This window comes from Vanellus vanellus (genome assembly GCF_965231255.1).
Source record: "Vanellus vanellus genome assembly, chromosome: 5".
Classification (NCBI taxonomy): domain Eukaryota; kingdom Metazoa; phylum Chordata; class Aves; order Charadriiformes; family Charadriidae; genus Vanellus; species Vanellus vanellus.
This window is the reverse complement of record NC_138910.1, coordinates 41,367,691-41,379,893: the sequence shown is the minus strand read 5'-3', so window position 1 is coordinate 41,379,893 and position 12,203 is coordinate 41,367,691. Positions and strand designations below refer to the sequence as shown.

The following is a 12,203-nucleotide window of genomic DNA, read 5'->3' as shown; positions in this document are numbered from 1 at the left end:
TCAATGTCCTTCTTGTAGCAAGGGGCCCAAAACTGAACACAGTACTCAAGGTGGGGTCGCACCAGTGCCGAGTACATCACTCCAAAACGCCCTTCTCAGAAGCAACCCCCTAGTTGGTAAGGCGTAAGTAAATAGAAACTAGTGCACTGAGAAGCACAGGGCCAAACCACCTCCCATTCATCTGTCATTAGATTAGGGGGGACCATCCAGGGGAATGCGAAGGAAACACGGCACATGGATGAAAGAGATCCTTGAACCAGAAAAAGAAGCCTTAGTGAAAGGCAAAAAGACTCGCAGAGAGGAAGGGCGGCTGCAGTGGCCTCCTAGGAGGGAGGTGGGCCATCAGGCATGCTGGGAGGTTTATGAGCTTGGCAGCAAAGAGCAGTTCAAAGGCAGGTACACCTATAGCTTGCAAGGGAAGGATCAGAGGAATGCGCTGACCATGGGAAAGGCAATACCAGGAAGGAGCCAAGACTCACTCTAAGACACACAGCAAGTTAAGACCAGGCCGTGGTGCACTCCAAGAGGCCTCGCCTGAAGGGTGCAATGGCACTTCTAGCTACAGCAGGAAACTCGGGCAGAGCCCCTGGGGAAACCATGACTATACAGGAGCAGAAGCAACAGGCTGCAGAGGACCCTCTCACTCTCTTCTCTAGTAGCAGCTTAAATGACTGTGAACACCGTGACGAAAAGGTGTTACTTTAAACTAAATAACTACATCACTGCCTATATGAAGCCATTTATACATTTCACATGAATTAGGAATCAAGCTGGATATTAAGCTTTAACATACAGAACTGTCTTGCCTTCTAAAAGACTTCTCCTCGAAATGAAGTAAGAACGTAGATTTTCTACGTTGTGGAGACAAGGCAGAGGAAGACAAGGTGTTAAAAGGGGCTGCCTTCCTACTGGCAAAAGGACGCTGACGTCCAGTGGACAGGCCCAGGCATGTCAATGAATAGGAACAGCTTAATAAAACAATAATTATAACCTCTTAAGAGTCACTAATTCACCTGGAGCTTTGCAGAACAAGGTAACTTGTCTGATCTAAAACATTTAGAGTCTAATTTAAACCTAGTTTAACAGGGAAAAAAGCCCATGAGATCGACAGATTATACAGTTTGTTAAACTTCGGATTTAATGGTTTGATTTAGGAGCAAACTCAGGAATGCAACAAAAAGGAGGGAGAAGTCAGTAATCACAGGCCAAATGAAAGACAGTCATAGTTCCAGTCTGAGGGTTATTCTCGGGACAGCAGCCAAATACCGTTTGAAGGGCAATGGTTTTCCTGCCTCTCAGGAAGAAAAAAAAACCACAGCAAAACAAGAACATAGGACGCTTTCTTGCCTGCATCTGGGTCAACTGATCTGAATTGCACAGTTATATGCTCATTATTTGAAATATTTTATTTTAATCCATATTTGTTCCACAGAAGTTGTTTTGGAAGAAAGTCAGAATGTTGCTTTTTTAAAAGTGACAGTGACCATATCAAGCCTTTTTTCCCAACTATTTTTCAAGATTAGAAAATAAATTAAGATATTTTTCCTCAGCCATATTTTTGTTTTTGAAAAAATTGGCACCAAGTCTCTAGGAAAATGTCCCAAACAGATTTAACATAAACTTCTTCAAGTTTTACTTTTGTCTTTTGTGATATTACTTCTTGGAGAAAACATAAGCCTTATCCATAGCTATTTGGTTTTGATTTCGTATTTTACTGTGACACATAAATTCCTTTTCATATTAAGAGAGGGAGTTTTAAAATATGAACCCATTACTTACAAATACATAGAGCAGAACCAGGAACACATAATTTGTTACACTTCATGCTAAAAACTGGACTTAGCCTTACATGTCCCTTATTTACAGCAAAATAATTCAATTACACTAAGAGATCCGAAGTTTGCATGGAAGAGCTCTTTGTCTCCAATACTGACGACTTCAATCTTTGACCTACTTTAGAAGGGGATTGACTTGAACCATAAACTGCCTGTCAAATATTTTTTTAAATGACCCATCCTGTCTATCCACTCAGCTCTTGAATTCATTCCTCAGAAGTTCAAAAGGGTTCAAATAAAACTGACAAACCCAATACCCTGAGGGTATTCTGACTGATAATTTTGTGTCTACGGTGTTTACTCAGGGATAAATCAACTGGACTAGGACAAAAAAATGTAAAGACGACCAGACTGGCTTTCAAAATAACTCCCTTTGGCTGCTCTGAGCCTGTCTCGTATGCCTGATCCTTTAACACTCTGACATTTTTCCTAAATTTGCCTCATGAATGCCCACTCCAAATGAACACAGGCATAAAAGCCCCCACCACAGATAGGCAGCATCCCTACAAAGATCTGGGAGTTCTCACATACTTTAAAGCTACTAACAAAAAAGTTCTGACAAAATCCACATAAAAAACCAAGTAGTCTAGAAGATAATTTGCATTTCAGTGGAAGAAACAAAAATAGAACAGGTTATTTTAGGGAATTACTAATTTGGAATTACTGAATTCTGACAAAATCAACACTGAAAAATAAGTGGCCTAAAAGATAATTTCATTAGAAGAGAGAAAAAAGGTTATCTAAGGAAATTACTATTTTGGAACAATTTCACCAAATTCAATCAAGTAACAGTTAACTAGCTTTCAGGCACAATCCGGTTGTAACAGAAACTATGGTAGGGTTGTCCCATGCCACAGACACCACTCAGTGGTAAATGATGGGCTGTATTGTGAAGGAAAAAATTGCAAGACTGGAGCTTACATCAGCATTGTTGTAATTATTCTACATCCATGTGAAACACATAAGCAGCTAAGCCCTCATCATTAAAATGCCGCACCACAGCTGGCAACCTTAGCAGAGAGATCAAAAACTGGTGTACCTGCGTATTTATTTTCTGGTAGGACACAGTGTGAAAAGCCCTTTTAAATAGCCACTGTCCTTAAATGATCTGTATGCTGTAAATGCAAGACCGCAAAAATGCAAATTACACTGCCCCAAATTCTTGGGGATTTACTCTGCTATTTCTTTGAACTCACAAACAGATCATTTCAGGATCTAAAAGTCTGTAGGACAGACCACTAAAAGCCAAGAAAGAAAAGTCCCAGGCAGCATCTTACCACCACCACCTGTAACCACTGTGTAGAACAAGGGTAAGGGAGTCGCTGTGGACCACAGGAGAAGTGGTGCCTGACAGGAGGGCTGAGCACCGCCTGCCACTTCTCCTACCAGACGGGGCATTCATTTGGGTTTCCCTGCTGTTGCCGAGAGACCTGATTGCATGGAAACTTAAACTCTGTCAAACCTTGGCTAACATTCAAAAAGCCATTAGCAGAAAATGATAAGCAGACACCATGAATACAGAAGACTCAATTTATTAGGAAATAACACTTTAGAAAGGGCTGTACATAAGACTCTTTTTTATCCAATGCCACATTTAAAGAAAAAAACCTGCCCTAAAGGAACACCCAGATGTCTCTAATTCTTTTCACTGACTACTTCTTCCTAATATCTTTCTCTCAGTGAAATGTGGCCCTAGAAGTCCAGCCTGCCCTACTTTATAAAGTGTGGCGGTACCACACTCATGAATGATTTCCAGGGGCTAAGAGAGAACCAATTTCTTTATACCCATGAGGAGATATGCCTGCATGAGCATGGAAGGAGGGTCTGCCTGGATTCCTACTCCCCTCCCTTCCATTGGGACAGGGGAAGACTTTATAGCAGTCTTTGAGGAGTATGACGGTCACAGCCAGGTTCTGGCTCGATGAGTTACCTGTTTCCTGCTGTTAAGGCAGGATTTTGGACAATCTAGTTCTGTTTTTCCTTTTTCCTCCATTTTTATTATTATATTAATTTCCTCCATTATTATTATTATTATATTAATTATTAATTATATTAATGCCTGCATTATTCATCAAAGACCACACTACCTCCGAGCTTCTAACTTTTGATTGCACTGTACAGCCCACAAATTACTGTCAAGGATAAAATTTGATGTGCAGAGCCAGAACTTGCACCTGGTCACTGTTCTGCTGTGCTGTCTTACCCCTATTTAAGTCATCTTTGACCCCAATAGTAAAAAGCCCACATGCCTGATGCCTTCTTGTCTGGCTGTCAGGGATATTAGTTTGATAGTGGGGTGGGAATGGGATCCTTTCATTTGTGTTGTATGCCAGCAGTCTTCTGCAAAAGGAATGCAGAAAAATAGTACTCGTTTTAAATCACTAGGCAACATTGCATAAAGTCAGGAATATATCCTGGATAAATAAAAAATTAAGCTGCAAGTACTTGAATATCAGTGATCAGTAGAGACCAAAAATGGACAATTATCTATCAATGTCTCAAATACTTAGTATTTCACATAATCAAATAAAAAAATAGAGCATTGTATGAATCTAACTTTTTACAGAGCTGTGCATGTGCTGAACTTTATTCACAAGAATAGTATCACTGATGTGAATGGGACTGTCCAGTTAAGTACACACGGAAGTCTTCCCAAATCCTTCTCAGACACATTCTTTAGGGTATTGCTACTGCATGCTGACTTCTAAATGACAGTCACTGCACAACTTGTTGAAAAATGACATATCTAGTTATAGAACCTGACATTTCAAAAATCAGAAAGCAGATGAGACGGTTACTAAATCAATGTTTCAAAAATGTAGAATGAAAAATGTGAGTACTTTTTGCCCTCTATTTAATTATTTAAGTGTATAAATATTTGGCATTTTATCTGAGAAAGAGCAAAGATTCAGCTTGGCTCAAATGTTATCCAGACAAATCTGACTAGCCGCAAGAAATTACGCATCAGAACGTGGGGGATGCAGATGAGTGGCAGACTGCTTATCATGAGAATTAACCGAGGCAGGTGAACTTGTACTCTTGGGGTCTTATGTTCTTTTGCACCTCTCACATTTATCATTGGACACACTTTGCAATTCATGAGTAGAGATGTTCACTCTGATGTGTCAGCGAGAAAATATTCTGGTGAAAAGCCAGAATATGCTTGTCTTTCTATGAAACTGGCATAAAGAGAAATAAATTCTGCAGCTTATCTTGGCACGAGAGCCATCAGCTTTCCTGGCAAGAAATTCCTACCGATGAATTGCAGCCTCAGTCTCATACATCTTATCTGCTGGGAGTCTAGCATGGCATGAGGATGGTTCCCATCCAAATCCAGCACCAACGCCATATTTACTCCCAGAATGTTTGGAAAGAGCCATAATCATCTAAATACTATTCATCCTTCTGTGTTCTCATTTCCCTAAAGGCAATATATACCTTAGTTTTAAAATAACAGTCAATGATGTGCTGTAGATTTTTCTGAACCACTAGATCTGACCCTATGTTACCCAGAAAAAAAAGGAGACAAAAATATAGGAAAAAATTAATGTCATGTGTTTCAAAAGTCTGAAGGCTGCATTACAGCTTCAGCTTAGTAATTACAAGAATTTATGTTCCATTCTGCCCCAAATCCAGAGCTCATTGTCCATTCAACTTGCAATGCTTTGACTTACAATTCTCTGCATCCATTATCTTTAATAATAGAGAGCTGACTAAAGTTAATGATTGAAGAGCATGATGTGATTAATAATATTAATCTAATTTATGAGAAAACAAACTGGAGTATGATTTTCATGTTTCATTAAAATTATCTTAAATGCACTCCTTAATGCTAATTGATCTCACAGAGGTGAGAAAATATTCTGTTCCAAATTAATGGGAGAAAATCATTCATCTTCTTTCTGTAGGGAACATTTAATATCATTCAGTATTTAGAGGAAGATAGCATCTTAACAGTTATTTCACTACTTAAAGTGATGCTTCAATGTAGACACATATCTGAAATCTACAAGATTTCCCACTGAATAGGGAAAAAATTCAACAGAATAAATACACAACAAAATGCCATATAAAATGTTTTCTTTTCACAAAAGGTCTTTCCTATCTTAGCAAAATTACCCAAAGCTGAAAAACAGTGCTGGTGAACAAAAATTGAGCAGCCTTTTTTCATAAGTTTATCAAAGAAAAACTCGTTTATAATTCTGTTAATTTGCTACGAACAGGAGATTACAGAAACATTTACAAGATAAAGTTCCTTGCAGGATTTATTGAAAACAAAACAAAGCAGAAACCTATTCTTCCACTGAGTTTTTCACTTTTGTTTGTATTTCAATATTTTTTCTCTTTTTGAATTATTCATATTTGGATATCAAATATTCTTACAAACCAACACATTTAAGAATAATGAGTCTTGACTGGCTTCATTTTAACTTGTTTTGCTTTATGCCCAGGATTATTATTAAATGACCTTCTATTCAGTCTGTTTCAATGATCCATAAATAGAAATTGCCTAATGAGCATCTCAAATATTCTACTGTCATTTTCATGTCAGTTTTTCTTATCCTATGTTTGTATAGCTCTGATAACAATACCTATTAATACACAGCAACAGCTCTTTGCCTCCTTCCTCTCAAATCCCTTCCATGAATACAATCATTTCTCTATCTGGGCTGGAATCTTGTATCTTTACACTGTTTGAGAAATGCAAAGTGGCCATAATACCAACTGAAATAGCAACTTGAGAATCTCAAGAGTTGCTCTATGAGAAATACTACAACAGTAGCAATAATTATTGAATTTTCTGATGAAAGAGAAAGAAATTCCTTTTGCATTGTTCTTGTATTCTACTTGAACAGGTTTTACATATTTGGTCTGCAAAGGAGCAGGGACAAATCCACTCTCCAATGTACTAAATCCATTTATACCCATACCAAAGAATGAAGGTAGAGAAGAATAAAGGAAGAGATGCAGAGTTTCTGACACTACCTACAGTGATATATTACGGAGAAAATAATACACATTCCATGAGAAATCAGCACTGAGTTTTGGGGCTGGAGGGGATGGGAACTCTTCTAGAGGAAGAATAAATATATTAGACTTCTATGCAGCTTGTGTTTCTCCTATGGCATTTTCCCTCATTTCCTTTGTATGTAATTTAAAGCACATGCCAGCACTTACAAAAGAAACCTGAGAAAACTGACCTTCAGCTGCTCTATCTATTGAACTGATACAGCACAGTGTGCAGCAATGCAGTCTTCCAGATTCAGACCATCAGTTGCTAAAACCACCACCACCTAATTAAGTGTACCTGTTTAGTATGTCATCTCGGTGCACGTCCATTTGTTGCACTCTGAGGACTCAGTCATTTCAGATGCCAAGGAAATGTTATATGGTGATAATGTTATATGGTTGGAAGATAATAGCTGTGTTAGTGAATATTCTATTGCCACATCACCCTCACTTTCCATTTTGATTTTACACTGGCTTTCGTTTTTCTGATACCATACATGCCAACACCTTGCTTGAATTTAAGAAAGACCAAGAAAAAGACTGCTTACCATTCTGGCATCCCAGAGAGATAAAGTCTTGTCCGCAGAGCTAGTGAGAACAGTGTTGGAGAACAGGAGAAACTCAATGCTATTGACTGAATCTTTGTGGCCGCACATCGTATATCTGCATCTCTCACTGCAAAAGAAAATAACAGAAATACAGCACTTGCCATTCAGGAAAATAAGAACAAAAGACAAGTTTAGGTAAATTAGTAACACGTTTCATGTATCTTTCCTAGCTACTCTTTAGAAAAAATGGATATTGACAACTATTCATGACCCAAGCACTATACCACAGAGAAAACAAAAAACCCAAACCAGTTAGTGTTTGCTTCCCAGTAATGAAGGCAATGGCAGGAAGGTAAAAAGAAATGGAGAAGCAGGTTTTAAAAGACTGAATTGTAAGGAGCAACAACGAAAGCACCACTTTATGTTTCCTGGGTGCATCCTCAAAAACCTTGTTGATGTAGGATTTAAAAGCAACATGGATGAAAAGGTAGGATAGGGACAGCACCACTTCCTTTTTATAGATACCTTACTCCTTCTTTCTTATAAAGGGTCTAAGAAATTTATAGCACCATGCCAACATGCACCCTGAAGAAAGCCAGAGAGTGCTGGCAGCCTGACATTCTTCTCAAGGTCTGCAGAAAGACTTATAGAAACTAAGTGATGTCTGGGGGTTCTTCACTGAGGTTAAAGTCTTGTCACTGTGGACACCCAAGAGGCCTTTTCCCTGAAGAAGAGGTCTCTTACTACGAGTGAGCCCCTAGCTGTTATAAGCTGTAAATTCTTAAAGTAGATGTGAGGAAACAGAAGTGAACCTCAAACATTGAAGTCTTTACCATGAACTGACCACAGGTCAGATGGAATTACTCTATGACATGGTTCTGGAAGTTCTTTCAATGCTGTAGACTTCCAGCTATCCCCCTCTTCTCCCAGCTGATCAGCTACGAACTAATACCCTAGAGTTTTGTTTTCTTATCTTTTAATGAGGTAATTTCTGAGACAACGCTATTGATCCTTCTCAGTTCAGGGTATGAACCTGATACAGATGGAATACAAGATGGAAGCTTTTCCCATTGTAAGGAATAGAAACACAACCACTCTGACACTGTTGTAGAGAATCAGTACTCTAACAGAACAGCCTGAAGTCGGCTATGTAGCTATGATCTTATAAAAGCTTTTTGGCTTTTGTTTTGTTTTCTGCACGCACACCAGAGAAGTACATTCCTTAAACTGGAGTCCAGGAGAAGAGAAGGAAGAGTCCAAGGATGCCTCACCAGTACCACACAGAAGGTAACAAACAAATCTGGGATTATTCAAGCTGAACAGAACGGCGAAGCTTAACTCCTACAGAAGCATGTCAAGAGGGGAGACAATTGAAATGAACGAGCGTTCACCACTCATTCTGGCTATATACAAGAGTCACCCATGCCGATATCAGTTTCAGTCTGTGATTTCTTTAGATAAACGTGGAACTTCATGAATTCGCAGTGCTTGTATTTTTATATCCTGTGAAAACATTCAGGCAGGCGAGCATACTATCCAAAAACCTAATCAATGTGAAATCAGTAGCAGCACTAGCCTCTTTGTTCAGCTGAGTCAAAAATAGTGTGAAAAAATAAAACCCAACAACTCATCATAAATTATTGCAGCTTTCAGTGACAGCTCAGAATTTTATTCCCTGCTTATGTGATTCTGACAGTAGAAACACACCTCCCCTGAGCTGGCTGCTGAATATATCATTGGGGCTTGCAAATTAGATTACCGGGTGGCTCTTAACTGAGAAATTTCTTACAATATTTATTAAGGAAGCTGTCAGCAGGGGGAATTAAAGATGTGATTTTTATTTTTCTTTTCTTCCTGCCTGTGTGTCACCAGAAGACTCTCGGAGCTCTTGCAGGTTTTGTATCAACAGCACAGATCGGTATCTGCAGATCAGATACAGGCCAGCAGAGCCAAAGGGTTTTGATGGACACTACCCCTGATCACTGATCTAACAAAGTGACTTCTCAGATGTATTTTAATGCTTTTCCATTTCCCAGCTTGAAATGCACGTGCTGCACTGAGCTGAACACCAAGCCTGTCCCTACAGAAGGGATAGTAGAAGGGAGATAAGTTGTTTCCGAGTAGAAATATTATCCAGGAAATATATTTCAAATGAATATTAGATTCCACTGGTATCATTTTACAGAATCTATGTTTTTTCTATTATAGATAATACATTATACTATTCGGTATTATCTGTTATATAGACTACATGTGTTAAATTATCACAAGGAGTCATTTTAAACTAGTTATAAAGTATTGTGGCTGTTAGAGCTCGGTGCACAGGATATCTGATATTCATGATCACTTGATATATGGCAACAAAATAACTTCACTATAATAATTTTTTGTTTCACAGTCTCATGGTAATGTTTTACACCCCAGAACAGGCCTTTTTCATCTCAGATCATATATTTCATTTGTGTGTAGGTATGCCATTTTTAAAAAGTGACCAACGATTTCTTGATTGCACGTTACATTGTAAGGACTTTGAGTTGCTGAATGGTTTCTGACAAGCAAAATTTTGCTCTGTATTTTTGTGGAGACTTCTTAGTTTTGAAAACATAGACAACTTTACACACCAGAATGTGACAGTGTTCCACTAGAAGAAAAAGGGATATTTTCCTGAAATAACAGGATGTATGTATGTCCTTTTCAAAGGCAGGGGGAGAACAACATCTTCAACCTGCTTGAGGGGGCTTGGGGTGAAAGAACACAGAAAAAGGAAGGAAAGTAAAGGAAAAAAGAATATTTTGTTTGTGAGTCACTGACATAAGATATAGACCATCCCAGGCAGACAGGCTGCAAGAACAGGCTTGTGAGAGATTAATTAGGTGCCAAAGCAGGAAGGCCCATTCAGAATCCCTTAGCAAGGTGAAAATGGACTAAAGTGATGGACCATGACAGCAGCAGAAGGGAAGGAAATGATTTGTACTTTTCCATCAGGAACATAAACACCCAGACCTAATGCAGTTGTCTGTCTCTCCTCTTGCCACTTCCATATCATTGCGTACTGATGAGCGAGCTCTGGCTCTCGAGATTTAATTTACCACTCTGGTAACTGACTGACTGATATTTCTAAGAACCTCCAACTGCTACATAAAGTAAACTCATCTTTCCTTCCAGCTTGGATATAATTTTTGCAAGACTGTCTTGTGTTCAAGCTATCTTTTGGCTGGAAAGGGGAACATTTTATTTAGATGTTCTTTTTCCACAAAAAGGAAGTTGATAGGAAGGGTAGAGCAACACCCTGTTTTTCATGGGAGCTCATATTTCTATCCAGTTGTTCAAGTTTGTCTACATTAGACTAAATCTGTAGCAACATTCATTCTCTAATGTTTGGGGGTTTTTTTCTCATTATGAACACATAGCCTCATGGATATAAGCTTCACCATCTCTGAACATTTTAGTTTAGGAGAGAGAGGGAATCATCTACGAATAGCAGGTTAGGCATTTGCAGTACTCTTGTTGCTTACACCCAGAGACAGAGAAAGAGGTCCTGAATAAATGATGCCATTGTAGAAATACTGCTCAGTAGTTTAGTACTTTGCAGATTGCATTCTGAACCTCATCTCAGACACCAATTTCAACCTTCGTCCTTTACCTGTGTTATTACTACTTTTTCAACATAAAACATCAGTTAACACATTTTCTTGACTCATGACTAATTATCCTCAGTGTTCTCTTTTTCTCCACAAAGTCAATTTCCCTTCCCTTAAATGCAGGTAAGGTAATGATGGCCATCAATAAGTCAGTCTTTATTCTACCTCACCAGGTTTCGATTTTTCTTAACAAGTTCAAACAAACATGGACAGACTGTTATAGTTACAAGAAGCACACCTATACCATGAATGTTGGCATTTAAATTAATCATACCATTATCGATATCACCAGCTCAACAGTGATGGGAAAATTTTATTTGCTCAATTTTTAGAGACTTCTCTTCTGAGAATCACGTTCCAGAATGGTTCATTCAAATTCAAAAGGTCTTTCAGTAACACTGCATTGAAAACAGATATGAAACATTTCCACTTACATAAGACTTCACTGAATATTAACAGGCTGCTGTCCCTACACTTACGTACAATAGCAGCCAAATAATACACTAGTTAGATATTTCATCAACGGTACAATAATTGAAAAGAAAATACAGATTTCTCTTATCCTGTATACTTACCCATCTGTACAGACAGAGTTAAAACTCAGTAAGAACAAGAAGACAGCACGCCCTGATAGGACCTTTTTTAAATTCCCTGGTACATATTTATTGCTAAAGGGTACACAGGGCACAAAGCATTGGACAATCTGCAGTGTACACACCAGCTTAGTACTCATTGCCAAAGACACACAGCAAACCAGAGCAACAGGTGAGATTACACGGTGCCAATTCTTTTGCTATTTAAGAATGTTTTAGAAGAAACACCCAACACACAACACATGCTTACTAGCAATCCTATGAAAATGAGCTCTGCCTCCTTTCTTGATTTTTTTTTTAAAGCATGTGGTTTCTATGTTCAGGTCCAGTTGGAAAAAATGGGGGGTGATACCATTTCAATGATTAGTTGCTTATTTTATTGCTGTGCCATATTAAATCTCATATCAAGCATGGTAATTAAAAGCACCTATAGGGCCAATTGAAATTAATGAGATTTTACGCATGTACTTTTGAGTCAGTGCCTCTGCCAAACGTCTTTTTACATGGCCACCCAAAGGACTACATTAAATGCACAAATTACTCTCAAACTGTGCTATCTTTCCCAACAACTGCTCT

At 38.5% G+C, this 12,203-nt stretch overlaps 1 protein-coding gene across 1 annotated transcript in view; it reads right to left on the bottom strand.

Moving 5' to 3' along the window:
* Window positions 1-12,203, bottom strand: part of SPAG16 (sperm associated antigen 16) — a gene marked incomplete at both ends in the record, with an annotated part of 451,795 nt that overhangs the window by 164,742 nt on the left and 274,850 nt on the right. Inside the window, 1 exon segment of the mRNA XM_082484005.1 lies at window positions 7,394-7,520. Within this exon segment, the coding sequence (XP_082340131.1) occupies window positions 7,394-7,520 (127 nt within the window).